Source organism: Belonocnema kinseyi, chromosome 7 (genome assembly GCF_010883055.1).
Source record: "Belonocnema kinseyi isolate 2016_QV_RU_SX_M_011 chromosome 7, B_treatae_v1, whole genome shotgun sequence".
Taxonomy (NCBI): Eukaryota; Metazoa; Arthropoda; class Insecta; order Hymenoptera; family Cynipidae; genus Belonocnema; species Belonocnema kinseyi.
Genome location: NC_046663.1, coordinates 7,900,782 through 7,916,910, shown reverse-complemented (window position 1 = coordinate 7,916,910; position 16,129 = coordinate 7,900,782). Strand labels below are relative to the sequence as shown.

The following is a 16,129-nucleotide window of genomic DNA, read 5'->3' as shown; positions in this document are numbered from 1 at the left end:
ATTTCGAAAAACATGAGGGATTTTCTATCTCCGAAATTAAAAATGAGGGGGGGGGGATGACTTTCCCTGTTACTTGAAAAGCATTTTTTGGACCACCCTAATAAACGTATGTATAGTATGCGCGATATAAAGTGATCATTTGATGCGAAATACATTCGTCATTCATTTTTAAATCATTTGCAAACGAATTATAATGGTAAGTATATGTGACGTTCGCTGAAAAAAGGGATCTTACTCTGAAAAGTGAGATTTTTCAGGGCGAGCGGTTGAAGTTGATCCGATAGACGCGACTTTTAGGAGAGAGGGAAGACTCACGAAATTCACCTTCTCCACTTACCACTACATTCTCACGGAAAGAGATAGGTCGTAGACGCGGCTCACGGAAGGGGTATGGATGAGACGGGTAGATGCGGTGGTGAGTGGTGGGAGGTGCTTCACAGAATCTCGAGCTCTCGAATCAAAGGCCGATTTCTCTGGTACCTAACAACTCAAGTATTAGAAATAATAACGCTCGGATTTTTTTCTCAATGGTTTCATTAAAAAGAGCAGCTTAAAAACTATCGAAATGTGTAAAAACCTTGATTCGATTTTTTTAGAGTAAGCCCCCTTTCTTCGGCACACGTCACATATATTTTCATTCTGACAATTACACGGCTGAATGATTCATTTCCTACGATTGCCTGATTAACATAAAAGAAAAAAACGCATATGCTTGAATTTTTAAAAATAAAAAAGTCTCTCGGATTACAATGATAAATCTGATTATCCAACTATATATATGTAGAATGTATAGGCAGATTTATTTTCATCGCGAGCGCCCCGTCCAAATCTCCCTCGGTTAATGTGGAGTCTAGAAGATGGGGGTAACGCTCGAGCGCAGTTGAGGAGAAGGCGCTCTATTGAGAGGCGCCCTTCTGAGAGGCTCGACTGTCATCTATAATCTCTGTAATAATTTTAAATCCTATTTAGAGGTTTTAAATGTAAAATTATTAAAAATAATATTGAAAATTAACTAAAATATTAATCAACAACTATTTTTAAATACTTCAAATTATTACACCAGAACCTCTTAACTCCGGTCTTCGTTACTATGGTCTCGGCGTGTACACAGTCACACTTGGGATATCGGCGCCTGCGTAGTCCGACAGTGCAATTCTTAACGGATTTTGATTTTTTTTTAGAAATGCCCGTAAGGCTTTCAGGTATAACGACTGGCTGCCGACATTTTATTTCCAATCAACAGAAAGTTGTTATTTAACAACCAACTTTTGCGTGATACCATTTCTTCTAAGACTTTCAAATTGATTAAAAAAGGTAATTGATTTATGTAATAACTAATTAAAAATAATTTGCAGTGGGTAAGAATAACAACAAAAATTGTTAATAATGTTATGAACAAATTCATTAAGAAAAGTGATAATGATGTGAGCTTACAATAAACTAAGAAGAGGTAATTGTTTCCAATTATTCAAACAATTTTTGAAAACAAACGCACATTTTAAAAATTTTTCATGAATAGGATTGATTTTTTTGCGGAATCAACTTGAAATCTCTTACCCAATTCACCTTGCGGTCATATTTTTCATAGTGACCAAAGACTGTTACCTTTTTAAACAATATTGATAAACAAATGCACATTTTAACCATTTTTTTTATTAATTAGATTGATTTTTTTGCGGAATTCATACGAAATTCTTTGCAAAAGAATCCTTCCCAAGTGCTAATTGCCAGAGCTGAATACACGGCCCAGTATTGGTCCAATTTTGGCAGCCAAGGGTCGGCTAAAGTTATTGGGCCAATATTGGCATTTTAATCGGCTCAGTATTGAGCCAGTGCTGGCAGCCTATATTGGCTATTTATATTTGTCGATCCTCCACCGATGCTTGGCCCAGTATCGGCACTTTATTGCGTTAAGTATCACTTTTAGTACGGGAACCATGTTTCACGATGATCAGCCAAAGTCTGGCCCAGTGACGGCACATTACTGGGCCAAGTGTCACTTTTATAACGGCGAACCATGTTTTATTTAAATCGCCCCAATTTTGAGCCAGTACTGGCAGGCTATATTGGCGTTTTTTATATTTGCTGCTCCTTCGTCGATGCTTGGCCAAGTATCAGCACTTTATTGCGCCAAGTCTCACTTTTAGTACGGGGAACCATGTTTCACGAGGATCAGCCAAAGTCTGGCCCAGTGACGGCACATTACTGGGCCAAGTGTCACTTTTACCACGGCAAACCATGTTTTATTAAAATCGGCCCAATGTTGAGCCAGTGCTGGCAGCCTATATTGGCTATTTATATTTGGAGATTCTCCATTGATGCTTGACCCAGAATCGGCACTTTGTTTCGCCAAGTCTCAGTTTTAGCACCTAAGAAATAAATCTTACACGAAAGAGAAAAAAAATTTATTGAAAAATTGTAAAAGTTCACGATGAAATTTTTTAAGTTCTGTCATTAAAAATTTTTAATGTTTATGAAAAATTACATTTCCTGTCATTGCAAAAAGTTGTAAAACAGGCTACAACGGAAAGAAATGAAATATTACGCGAAGAAAAATTGTAATCGATTAAAATGATTTATTTAAAAATTATTGTATAGATATTTCTGTTAACATTTCATCGCATAATAATAAATAATTAGAAAAAGAGAGCTTAAAATTTGGTTCTTTAACTTTTCTGAACTGCAGCTTATGAGGATGACTTTTTCACAGAGTTTCAACTTGTCGGTTTAGCGGAGTGGTGAGCACGTCCGACTGCTGGGCAATAGATTTAGGTATATAGATGTAGGTTCGATACCCCGTAGCATTAGAAATTTTATTTGTAATATAATGTTCAAAATGAAATATATGTATTCAATATAAACAGGGCCATTAATATTTATGTTTAAAGTACTCGCAATCAATTAATATTTATTTTTTAAATATGTATTTTGTCATTTCCTTAGATCGTAGCCAGTGTTGGGCCGACAATGGCAGACAAGCCCTGACTGCCAAGTCAAGGCCATGGTTATCAATCCGGCACGGGCGCGACAATGGCAGCCAGCTTTGGTCCAATACTGGTGCCCAGTGTTGGGCCGAAAATGGCAGCCAAACCTTGGCTGCCAAGTGCAGGGCATAGTTATCATTTCGTCATTTCTTCCTTCATCTGTCAATTTCTATAGGAAAATTAAATTAAATTTCCTCAAAGAAACTGATCCCTTTGTGAAGAAAGAATACATGTATGACATAAAGCTGGTGGAAAAAGTTCGTACCTATTCCATTGATTCCAGTGGAATGAGTGTTAAAATCACACTGAGAAAACTGTTTTGGTGGAGCAACAAAAATTGTGTTGGCTCAACAAAATAATTTTGTTGCTCTTTGTGCAACAAAACTACTGTTGAGCCAAAAAAATTTTTTCGTGGAGACCTTTTGTTGGCCAAACAAAATTGTTTCGTTAGCATAACCAAATTTTTTTGTTGAGGCAACAAAATTGTTTTGTCACCCCAATGCAATATTTTGTTAGTTAGCAATATTTATTTGTTAACTTAACAGAATACGTACTTTTGTAAGGTCGTTTCTAAATATTTTTTATATCAAAAACATACTTGTTGTACTCTCAAAACCTGAATCATTCGATGTTAAATTGGAGATACCTTTTTTACTTGAAACGATGTAATCTCGTAGCTTTCGTTCAAATTTTATTTGTATTCCAAGCACTTCCTTTGCCAAGAGTTTTTCAACGAAAGTACTCCCCCCGAATTAGACGGGATCATGCAAATGAACTTGCACACTTGTGCACGTAGTCCACTGAACGAGTGCGCATGCGTGGTTGCATCTTTCGTTGGCCTAACTAAGTAGTTTTGTTGGCTCAACAAAAATTTCTTCGAGACAACAAAATAAGCTTAACAAAATAATTTTGCTTTAAGAATCAAATATTTTGTTTGTCCAACAAAATAATTTTGTCCTAACAACCAAAATTTTGCTCTGATAAAAAAAACTGCTCAAAAAAATAGTTCTGTTGCTAATAATACATTTTTTTCTCAGTGCAGCTTTGACTTGAAGTGTATGATGATTGATAGAAAGGTGTGTAATATTTTTCCAAGACAGAAAGCATCTTCTCGCTGCAATATTTGTGGGGTTTGCTCAAAACATGTTAACAACTTACCATGTGTAGCTGTTTCATATTGTTAATAACATCGGATAAACAATAGCATTTCCACATTGCAATATGATAGCAAAGAGTCTTTTTCAAGAAATTTCGAATTAATTTTGCTAAAAAAATCAATCTTATTCATGAAATAATGGACAAAATTCATATTGCTTTATAAAAATGGTTTGAATGATTAACACTTTTTGGCCACTATGAAGAATATGACCGCAAGGTTTCTTTGGCAAAATATTTCAAGTTGATTCCGCAAAAAAATTAATCCCATTCATGAAAAATGGTTAAAATATGCATTTGTTTATAAGGATTGTTTAAAAAAGAAACATTTTTGGCCACTATGAAAAATATGACCGCAAGGTTTCTTTGGCAAAACATTTCAAGTTGATTCCGCAAAAAAAATCAATCCCATTCATGAAAAATGGTTAAAATGTGCATTTGTTTATGAAGATTGTTTAAAAAATGAACATTTTTCGGTCACTATGAAAAATATGATAGCAAGGAGTGTTTGGCGGAACATTTAAAGTTGATCTCCCCCCACCCCCCAAATCAATCCTTTTCATCAAAAAGTGGTCTAAATGTGCATTTGTTTAGAAAAATTATTTGAATAATTGGCAATAATTAGCTATTCTTAATTAATTGTAAGCGTAAATCATTATCTGCGATACTTTATACGAAAGCTATGAGTTAACATTAGCTTATTATCGCGAATCACGACAAAACGACTTTTGTTCATTAATTTTCTTATACAATAATTAACAATTTTTGTTGTTACTCTTACCCACTGAAAATTATTTTTAGTTAGTTATTACATTAATTTATGACCTTTTTTAATGAGTTGGTAAGTCTTAGAAGAAATTGTATCACGGAAAAGTTTAGCAACAAAAAGTTTTAACTTTGTTGTTGAATAACAAATTTCTGTTGATTCGAAATAAAATTTCGGCAGCCTTTGGGCAGCTGGAACCTTGGACCCTTAACATTTTTTAAGGTGGGGATGCATGACCTGCGCCCTTTCCACTTTGTAGATATTTGAAATAGAAAAAGGCACCTCGCCATAAAAGACACACCATGCCCACGAAGGATTAAAAGGTTAGCCATGCGCTGATCGTTGACTGGCTAGGCAACCTTTATGTCAAAACCTCAGTCGGGGGCAGACCGAGCTCTGATCGAGCCAATCTTATGATCAGATGCTCAGACAGTAGCTGGCTGGGCTCTTATTGGGCATAATTTAATTAATAAACTTTGTTTACAATTTACTTATTTTTTCTGATTTCGTTAAGAAATGGACAAGTATACAAATCTCGAATCATGACAAATGTCTAGCAAACATTTACAAACAGAGATTATAATTAAATTTTTTAATTACCCTACCGAAAAGAATCTTTGAGTATATACTAAAAATTCTTTAGGTCAAAGATAGTCAGAGAAATTCTCCGCAGGCACTCAGGTAGATATTTTTAAAGGTACAGGAACCTCGTTTAAATGGTCTGAAGGCTTTAAAATATCCTTTCCGAAATTGAAATAAGAATACGATCATAAATCTACGGGTTTCGATGACTTCAGATATCTAACTTTTTTTTTTAATACTTAAAATTGGAATTAATAGAACGCTTCTCGTAAATGGAATGAGATACGCCAAAAAAGACAACAGTTTTGAATTAAAAAAAAGTGTTAATAATTTAAAGAGAAATTTAAAAAGAGAGAGCGGATTAGCCACGACCAACTACTGTAAATAACTCTGCCCGCCCGGTACATGACAAATACAAAAGGAACATTATATTACCGTCGCACCACTCTTAAAAGGGGCGATTTCCACTTCATCGCGGCGTACCTGCTCGTCTTACCCTCTCCACTCGACTTCTCCTCACGTCCCTGACTGAACGAGATTGCTATGCCGGGCTTCGCCAGCAGGAGGGCCCCTTTGTCCTAATAAGGCATAAAATGCGATACATAAAAATGTTATAGTTTTGAAATCAGCAAATTAAAAATATCATAGTCAGAATATATGTTTATTTCCGATTCCAACGATATGTAACTTGCAATTAAAATATTGAACTTAGACTAAGTTATGGCAGATATTAGTTTGTTTTGACCCTGACTAGATAGCATTATGAAATTTTCCGTAAAATGGTTCAAAATGCATCAGTTTATTTGGTAGAAAATTCGCCTGTTGACAATTTAATACTCATCCGGTGGAAGTGATGCTCTTATATTTTCCATATTATAATCTACTATAATAAGCATATTCATTTTAATTTTATTCCCTAGAAAGTGAAGCTTAATTTCCTTTTAAGTAATTGCCCTTGTGTTTAATAGACTAGTGTGGCTCTTATTTTTCAAAATCATTTTTTTTCAACCCCTAGTTCTGTTCGATTGCCCAAGAATCGACCATCATTTTTAATATTATAAAAAAAATTCTAGGCAGTTGGGTAAAAATCCGTATATTCTATTAAACTTTAAAAAGGCGAATTTTCTACCAAATAAACTGATGCATTTCCAACTATTCTACGGAAAATTCCATAATGCTATCTAGTCAGGGTCAAAACATACTAATATCTGCCATAACTTAGTCTAATTTCAATATTTTAATTGCAAGTTACATATCGTTGGAATCGCAAAAAACATAGATTCCGAATATAATATTTTTAATTTGCTGATTGCAAAACTATAACATTTTTATGTATGGCATTTTATGCCTCATTAGGACAAAGGGGCTCCCCGCTGGCAAAGCCCGGCACAGCAATCTCGCTCAGTCAGGGACGTGAGGAGAAGTCGAGTGGAGAGGGTAAGACGAGCAGGTACACCGCGATGAAATGGAAATCGCCCCTTTTAAGAGTGGTGCGACGGTAATATAATGTTCCTTTTGTATTCGTCATGTACCGAGCTCCCATCTGGGAGCGACACATTCAAACGTAGCGTGTCGGTGGGTCGACTCTGTTAAATGCTGCGAAGCCCAGTCTCGGGTAAAGCCGAAAATGCACGAGCAGGAACTCGAGCTCTCCCGACTTCACGAATGACGATCTAGCTGCTCCTCAAATCTATTCAGGTTTTAAAATCCTGAGTTACCTTAGAACCATTATGCTTATTGCCAAGAGGCAATTTTAGTAAACAATTGATTTTTCACAAATAAAAAACAAATTTTCGACAAAATAGTTAAATTTTCAACGTAAGAAATTAATTTAAAAAATACCTTTTTTAACTTAAACATTGTAGTTTATACTGAAGCTTGCAATTGAAAAAAATTAATTTTAAACCCAAATAATTGCGAATTTTCAACAAAAGAAATCAATTTTTTATCTAAAACAAATGAATTTTTAAAGAAGAATAATTTACCAATAAAGAAGATAAATTTATAACTAAAAAGAAAATTTTTCAAGAAAAAAAAGTGTCAACAAAATTGATCAATTTTCATCTAAAGAAACGAATTTTAAACTAAAACAATAAGTATTCGATCAAAAATGGACTAGTTAAATTTCCAGATAAAAAATAGAATTTTCAACGCAAGAAATTAATTTTCAACTAAAATTATAATGTTTCAACGAAAAATTGAACAGATAAATTTTCAGTTGAAAAATAATTATCAACTCCAAAAAATCAAACTTTCCACAAAATGTTTAAATTTCCAAGCAAAAAATTAAATTTACAAATAAATAATTTAATTTTCAACCCAATAACTTTCTACCGAAAACAGAAATTCACAATTTTCGAAATCAATTTTAAAACAACACAAATTTTTTTCAACAAAATCGATCAATTTCCAAAAAAAAAGATGAACTTTCAACCATTTTATACCAAAATAAAAGAAGCTTCACCAAAAAATGGATTTTCATCCAAAGAAATGAAATTTTCATTAAAATAGATGAATTTTTTAACAAGGAGAATAATTTTCTACCAAAAAAGAAGAATTTTTGACTGAGAAAGGTCAATTTCCTACTAAAAAAATTCAACTAAAAATGATACAGTTACATTTTTAGTATAAGAAAATGTTTTTTCAACAATTAAAAAATCGATTTTTCAGTAAAAAATGTTTTAAAACACACACACACACACACACGCAATCGAATTTACAACAGAATAGTTCAATTTTTAAACATTTGATTGGATTTTCAATTAAAACATTATTTTTCAACTAAAAATGGAATGGAATAAATTCTGAGAGAAAATTAAAAAAAAGATCACAATTTTTTAACATTAATTCTTAATTTTGCCGTATTATATAATTAAAAAAAAATAAGGAATTTAATTCTTATTAAGCCTTCTTGCGCAATTTTGTTGTACCATTTTTTGTTATGTTTGTGTTGGTTTGTAAAATTTGCTTTCAAATTTGAGTAACTTTACGAGATTTTCAGAAATTTTGAAACTATTAAAAAATAATTAAAACCTGCAAACAATCAGGAAAAAATGGAATAATTCTTAAAGATTAGAAGATTAGAAGGTCTGAAAATAAAAAAATAAAAATTATTTTTCTAATAATAGTTTGAAATTTTTTTATAATTTTTATTAAAAAAAATGTACTTTAAAATCATTCAAAAAGATTTTGAAACACATCGAACAATTTCCTAAAATTTAAAAGAAGAGTGTAGAATATTTTAAAGCAAAATGTTTCAATTTGATAAGATTAAAGATTTTAAAAAACATAAATAATCCCTTAAAATCAAGAAATATTTAGAAGAATGGAAGAGATTCAAATCTAATTTAAAACTTAAATTTTTTAGAAATGTAGATTTTCAAAGATTTCAAAAAAATAAACTTAAAAATATTTTTTTGGAATTTATTTTGTTTTAAACGTATTAGGAATATTTAAAAAATGAAAAAATTTCCCAAAATTATAAAATATTCATTGATATCTTCCAAACTTCTAAATTTCCTAAACATCTTTTAAAAAGACTCGAATTTTTCTGATATTTTTTTAAATCCAATAAAATAAAATCATTTAAAATCCGCTAGGTTCTTTTTTGATATATCTCTTTTCATGCTATTTTAGGCAATAATCGCAATTTTGAGGATTTAGAGAGAAAAAGCCAAAAAGTTATAAACCTAACATCATTCAAAAGACTAATCATTTGACAAAATTGTTGTAAAATTTTCCTTTGAATGTGGCGTACACAAATATCGTAAAATTTGTAAAACACCAGCTATTTACAGGAATTTTTAAAATAAAAATCAATGTGTATCATATTCAAATAAATTTTGGCAATATTTATAAAAGTATTATTATTTTTAATTAAAAAAATTAATGTATAGAGAGTACCGTTTTTATTTGAAATTTCACGACGGCTTTTTTTACCATGCATGACCCTCGGCCAGAATCAAGGAAAAATAATTTTAAAATATGTTAATTAATTATTAAAATGTTACAAAGACTTACTTTTACAATTTTTTTTCTTTTTATAATCATGAGATATTTCTTCATAAATAAATTTTATTGGATTTATTTTACAATTCTTCACAATCAATTTCCAATCACAATTATTTTACAATTAAAATAAAATTGTAAAAGCTACATTTTGTAATTTTGAGATAAGTACTTTAAGGCATTAAAGATTTTGTAAAGATTTCATATACAATAAAATAAGTATTATCAATTTGTTAAAAAGTTTATATGTAAATAATTATTATAAGATTCTTAAGAAAATTAAAAAAAAAAGATTTTCGAATATATCAGATGTGTCAGAAAAGATGCTAGGAGATTTTAAAGACTTTTTATTTTTAATTTATAGGATTTTAAAAAATATTAGGAAAATTTCTTATCCATTTAAAACGTTTTAAATTCTACAAGATATTGGTAACTCTCTTGAGCATTTATCGCAAAAATTAAAAAAATCATTCAAAATGTAGAAAAAAATTTCCTTATAATCTTTTAAATTTTCCCAAGCATTTGAAGAAACTTTGTTTATTCTCCTGAAACTTTTCGAGATTCTTTTAAAGTTCTACCAAATACTTCCTGAATTCACTTGATTATTATGTTTTTCTAATCTTGTCAGAACTTCCAATCTCTAATCTTTAAAAATTATTTAAATTTTTCCTAGTTTTTTTTTAAATTCTGCAAAATTAAAAAAATGCCTTTAGACTTTTTCAGATGCTTTAAGAATATTTGAAATGTTTTTCAATGTTTTTAAATGTTTAAAAATAATATTTTTAAATTAATTGTTTTGAAATAAAAAATTATGCTAATTATTCCTTTAAATTTTTTTACAAGTTTTAAATATTTTCGAATTGTTTCAAAATTTTTAAATATCTCTTAAACTTACTCAAATTTGAAAGAATTATGTTCCTTAATTTTTCTAAAGTTAAGTGATATGGAAAAATTAAGACATTTTGTTTCAAAATATTTTACGTAGTTTTTAAACATTTTATGAATTAATAAAAAATGTTTTGTAATCTTTTTTCAATTTTCTGTTAGAATTCATTCCAAAACAATTATTCACATTTTTTCCCAAGGAGTTTCTTTCATTATCTTTCATTATCTGAAAGTCCTTCGTTTATCGACTTTTTAATATTATTTTTTCATTTTACATACATATCTATTATATCTTATCAAAATTTAATATAAAAATCTTAAATGTTAAGTGTAATTAAATACTACAATTTTTAATGTTTCCAAATTTTTAGAAATAATTCAACAAATTTTACGTGTAATTAAAATAAACTTTTTTTAAATCTCATTCAACTTATACCAAGTTATCTTTTTTTAATTTTCAAAACTTATGTTGATTTTAAAACTTTCTACACTCTTTTTCGAAATTTTAGGAAATTCTTTGATATGTTTAAAAATCTTCTTTAATTTTCTTTTAAAGCACATTTTTCAACAAAAAAAAAAATCATTCAAAGTGTTCATACGATAATTAGGAAAATAATTCTTTTTTTCTAATCTTCTCAGGTTTTATAATCTCTAAAAATTATTCAAATTTTTCCTGATTTTTTTTTATTTTTCAAAATTAAAAAAAATGGCCCTTAAATTTTTTCAGGTACTTTGACAATTTTGACCTCTTTTTGAATGTTTTGAAATACTTTAAAATAATCTTCTATAAAATTAATTTTTCGAAATAAAAAATTATTTATATTATTTCTAGGAACCTAAAATATATTTTTTTTTTCATATTCATGAAAACTTACCAAATTCTTGAAAAACCTTTACAAGTTTTTATTACTTTTGTATCCTTTCAAAATTTCTGAATATCTCTTAAACTTACTCAAATTTGAAAGTAGATTTTTAAAGCAACATATAATTTAAAAAATTGTGTAACAACATTTCACGAGAAGGCCTAATAAGAATTATGTTCCTTAATTCAAGATGTGAAAAAATTGACTCATAACTTTCTCAATTTTTCCCAGGAATTTTAAGAAAAACAGTTTTACCTCCTTGAAGTCTTTCGGAATTCCTTTAAAGTTTCTAAAGTTTATGTCTGAATTCTTTAAAAATCTAAGTTTCTGATTTTGCTTTAAAATCTTCTACAGTCTTCTTTTTAATTTTAGGAAATCCTTTCACGTGTTTAAATACCTTTTTTAATATTCCCATTAAGTACGTTTATTAAAATAAAAAGTCATTACAAATGTTCCTACCAATCGTGAAAAAAGTTCTGTTTCTAATTTTGTCGGACCTTCTAAGCCTTCTAATCATTAAAAACTATTTAAATTTGTCTTGATTTTCTTTGAAATTCGGCAAAATGAAAAGGATTTCCTTAAAATCTTCAGATTCTTTATTGAGAATTTTAAACATAGTTTAAAATGTATTGAGATTTTTTAAAATTATTTTTTCAAAATAAAAAATTATAGTAATTATTCGTAGAAACCTCCAAGAATTTTCTTCATTTTCGTGAAACTTTACAAAAATCTATAACAAACATCTTTACAAATTTTAACTATTTTCTAATCATTTCAAAATTCCTGAAAATCTCTTAAACTTAGGTTAATTTAAAAGGTCATTTTTTTAACCAAAATAAATTTTTTTTAAATGTGCAACAAACTTGCGCAATAAATTGCCTGAACTGTCCTTCTCTTGACACCCTGCGAAATTCAGTTTACTTGAAAACTCCTCCAAATAGCCAGTTAGCCACCGAAAACGAATCGTGAAGTCGGGAGGACTCGGGCTCGTGCTCGTGCATTTTCGGCTCTACAGAAGGCTGGCCTACGCAACATGTAGCAGAGCCGACTCACCGACACGCTACGTTTGAATGCGTCGCTCCCAGATGGGAGAGTGGTGGGGGCCGAAAAATCCCCCGTTCTGGAGACACTGGTCAGGGACGTGAGGAGAAGTCGAGTGGAGAGGGTAAGACGAGCAGGTACACTGCGATGAAATGGATACTGACCCTTAAAAGGACCACTAAAAGGATCTTGAAATGGACCCAAATCTCTCAAACTATCTCCGAGATTATTTTGTTTCAAATCGACTTTGTTTATAGACTCAAATGGGCCAGGCTATTTCGCTAAAGAAAACCCAGAGATTTCTTTCGGTAGGGTAATGACTACAAAAAACATTATACAGATACTAAATTTATTATTGTTCAAACTTTTGTAAACCAATGATAAAATATTTTAAATAATATAATACCTAATAGGGTGAGTGATCCAGTGGCTGAACAGTCACCAGTGAATGAACACTAATGCGAAAAATATATAAATATAACCTTTCAAAGTTAGAGTATTTGTGAATTTCTATATATTTGAAATTTTGAAGCAACTTTAAAGAGTTTAATATACAATTCATTGCAGTAAATTCTTGTAAATAATTTTTAAAATTTCTTAAATGTGAGGCATCATCGATTGTGGTAAGTGATGGTGAGAAAGTGGTCGACCCCTATAAGGTACGTGCCTAAGCAACTCCTTGTTTACACTGCATTTACAAAAAAATTCTTTACCTTTTCTGCATCAAAATTGTGCTGTTATAGTTGTAAGATATTATTATTTAGTTCCCCACAAGGTTTTTTCACAAAAAGTACGTTTTTTTATTAATAAATGAGTGTTCACGTACTGGAGATTTAAATCGCCCGTGTTCCAGTGGATGAACGCTGTGTTCATTTATTGGAGCAAAACTGTCACCCCGCAGATCCAGTGAAGATATGGCGGAGACCTGGCTGTTGTTTCGTTACATATAAATAAGTTTGTTTCAATTAATATGACTATAAATATCGAAGCTATAAATATAAACTATAAATAGTTATAGTTTCAATGCATATTTTTCTGATTAGAACATCAAAAAAGTACGCACGAACTAAATTAAAGGTAAGGCAACTTTGAGGTAAGAAATTTAATGCTTTTTTTGCATTTAGAAAACGTTGTTTAACTATAAAAAAACATTAATTCGTGCTAGGTACTACTGTGCACTAGTCAATATATATTTATAAATTTTTAAAGAATTTCCATTTTTACAACACTGTGATTTATAATTGTATTTGCTAATTTAACCTAAAGCAACATAGTTAGGTGTTGTATTACAAATGTTGTCCTAAAAATCGCAGTTTTCTATTGTAGTCACTAGATAAGAGTTATCTATTTTTAAACGAAAAGTTGTATTTTTTGTAAGGTTAAAAGAATTGATAGAAATGTTTTAAAAATAAATATTTCAATAAAAAATTACGAATAGTTAACCTAGTTCTGTGTTCAACTTTTGTATTCCCTCCTTTCTTGATATCTAAGTGTCTTGTGGTTTTTATTGAAATAATATATTTAATGAATTACGCAACGCTTTCTAATATTTTACATTATTTAATTGCTCATTTTGTAATGTACCTATGTAATTTTATACCTAAATCATAATTCTAATTTATAGTGATTATAGTGTTCATTCACTGGTGTTTTCGTTAATTTTGCACTATTTAATTATTTTTTATAAAGCTTTTTGTTAAAAACAAAATTTGTTCATTGGATTATGAAATTTAAACCCTTAAGAATCTATTTTCAAAAGTTAGTAAGAATAATCAATTATTATAAAGTGAAATGGACTAGTTGTAATCAGTGATTTCCTTAAGTGTTCATTAACTGGGTCACTCACCCTATATAATGTAAAGAGCAAATGATAAGTCTCGAAATGAGTTTTTTCGCGTGATTTTAAAATTACCTGATGCAAATTTCTAAGTTTCTGAAAAAAAATATATGATTGAAATAAACGTATTCATTTCAGTCTCACTGTTTAAGTAGAAAATTCCGGAATTTGTTTTATGGTATATTGAAAATCCAACCGGAAATCTCGCAGTTTCCAGACATTCGAAACATTAGTTCACTTTTATCGTCTGCTTTTTTATCACTTTTAATGAACTGTATTTCATTGTTAAATATTCAACGTATTTTACTTCAAAAGAAATACAAATTAATAAAGTAAGAAATTAAAGAGTTGTAGTTTTTCCATATTTACCAGTAATTGCTGGTATGGTACTTAGAACAAGCAAATCTGCCATGATCACGCCAAAGATATTATAAACGTAGATGCGGTACGGGGCGTCGGAATGGGGAATTATATATATAGGACATCAGATTTTCTGCTCTATCGAGGTGCTGCCCTCATCGTACTACGAATTCGAATTCTTGTTTTCTCATTCTTCGTAAACATGGACCTAGGAAACACGGGAATAGGCATGCCATCCTAGCTTATAAAAAAAAATGTTCTCGAAAAATCATATTTTTAATTTAAAAAAAAGTATTATAGAAAGACGTTTCGAGATAAACAAGTGCTGAAAACATTTTTCTTTGACAAAATTTTTTTAATTGAAATAATCAAATAATTATACCAAAGAAACAACTTTCTTTATGTTTGAAGTGTTAAAAAATTATTGTTTAAATTTAAAATAACAATAATTATCGAAATGTTAATTAAAAAACACGTGTTTTTGTATATTAATCTGTCGGTAAATTTTTTTGTATAATTTTAATTTTAAATCCAAAGAATAATTTTCAACACTTTAAATATTTAACAAAAATTTATTTGATAACAATATTTTATCAGCGTATTTTTAATAAATAATTAATACTGATTAGGAAACAATTTTATTTGGGAAGTTTTATTATTTGGGATTTTTCAAATTCGTTAATATTATAAACTGTTCAGGAATTTTATTAGTTATGGAATTGTATTTTTCGAGTCAGAGAGTTTTACCGAGTCGGGAATTTTATTTTTCGCTATATTTCAGCCGTCCCCATAGATTACAGAAAATTTTCTCTAATTATAATTTCGGCGCTCGATCTTGTTGATTTTTTCCTACAGTCTTAATAAAAAAAAATTGTATGAAAATTTTTGATATCACAAAGTTAAAGATAATCACAATTACAAATTTTAAAATTCGCTGTACATCCTTATTCTTGGATCTTGGCGATTTTTTCTAATCCATTTCAGTCAGTTATTTTTTATAAACAACTAATACCTTCTCATTTCGGATGAGAATGTAAAAATTATCAACAAGATTTGTAGAAAATCTTTCAAAGAATAAAATGATTGCCCGTTAAGTTACAACCGAAAAATTACAATTTAAAAAAAATGAAAGTTGTTCTAAATATTGAGCTAGACTCGCGACCGGGACAAATTGTCACACACACAATTCAGAGTCACAAATTTAAACTTGAAATATTACGATTATAATTGTTTTATTTTTTTTTATTTGTATTTCGAAGTTAAAAGCATTTTATTTTGATTCTTAAAGAATATTTAAATAAGCATTAATTTAGAAAAAAATCAAATAAGCTAGAGGTTTCTTAATGTTTCAAAGAAAAGAACAAAATTTGGAGCTTCTCAAGAATTTTGAAATATTAGGAAAACAATAAAAATTTCTGGGTAGATTTAAAATGATTTTATATTTCTAAAAAGTACAGAACTCAAAGAGAATGTTTAAAAATATTTCAAAACATTTTAAAAGATTTACAATATTAGAAAAAATCTGGAAGCTCTTAATACAATTTTGTGTGCAGGAGTTTACAAAAATGTTAGGAAAAATGGGAATCAGTCTAAAAGACATTAAAAGTTCCGAAAAATGTCAAAAATAATTTTAAAAGATTTGAAATAA

General features: G+C 29.5%; 1 protein-coding gene across 4 annotated transcripts in view; it reads right to left on the bottom strand.

The window, feature by feature from the left end:
- LOC117176058 (aminoacylase-1-like) overlaps nt 1-14,571 on the bottom strand; it is a 26,170-nt gene extending 11,599 nt beyond the window's left edge. For 2 of the 4 annotated variants that reach the window (XM_033366057.1, XM_033366058.1), the window contains exon 1: nt 14,491-14,555. In XM_033366057.1, the coding sequence (XP_033221948.1) occupies nt 14,491-14,533 (43 nt within the window). In that variant the 5' untranslated portion in view covers nt 14,534-14,555. The other 2 variants (XM_033366059.1, XM_033366060.1) reach the window with 2 other exon arrangements.
- Between the last annotated feature and the right edge of the window lie 1,558 nt (nt 14,572-16,129).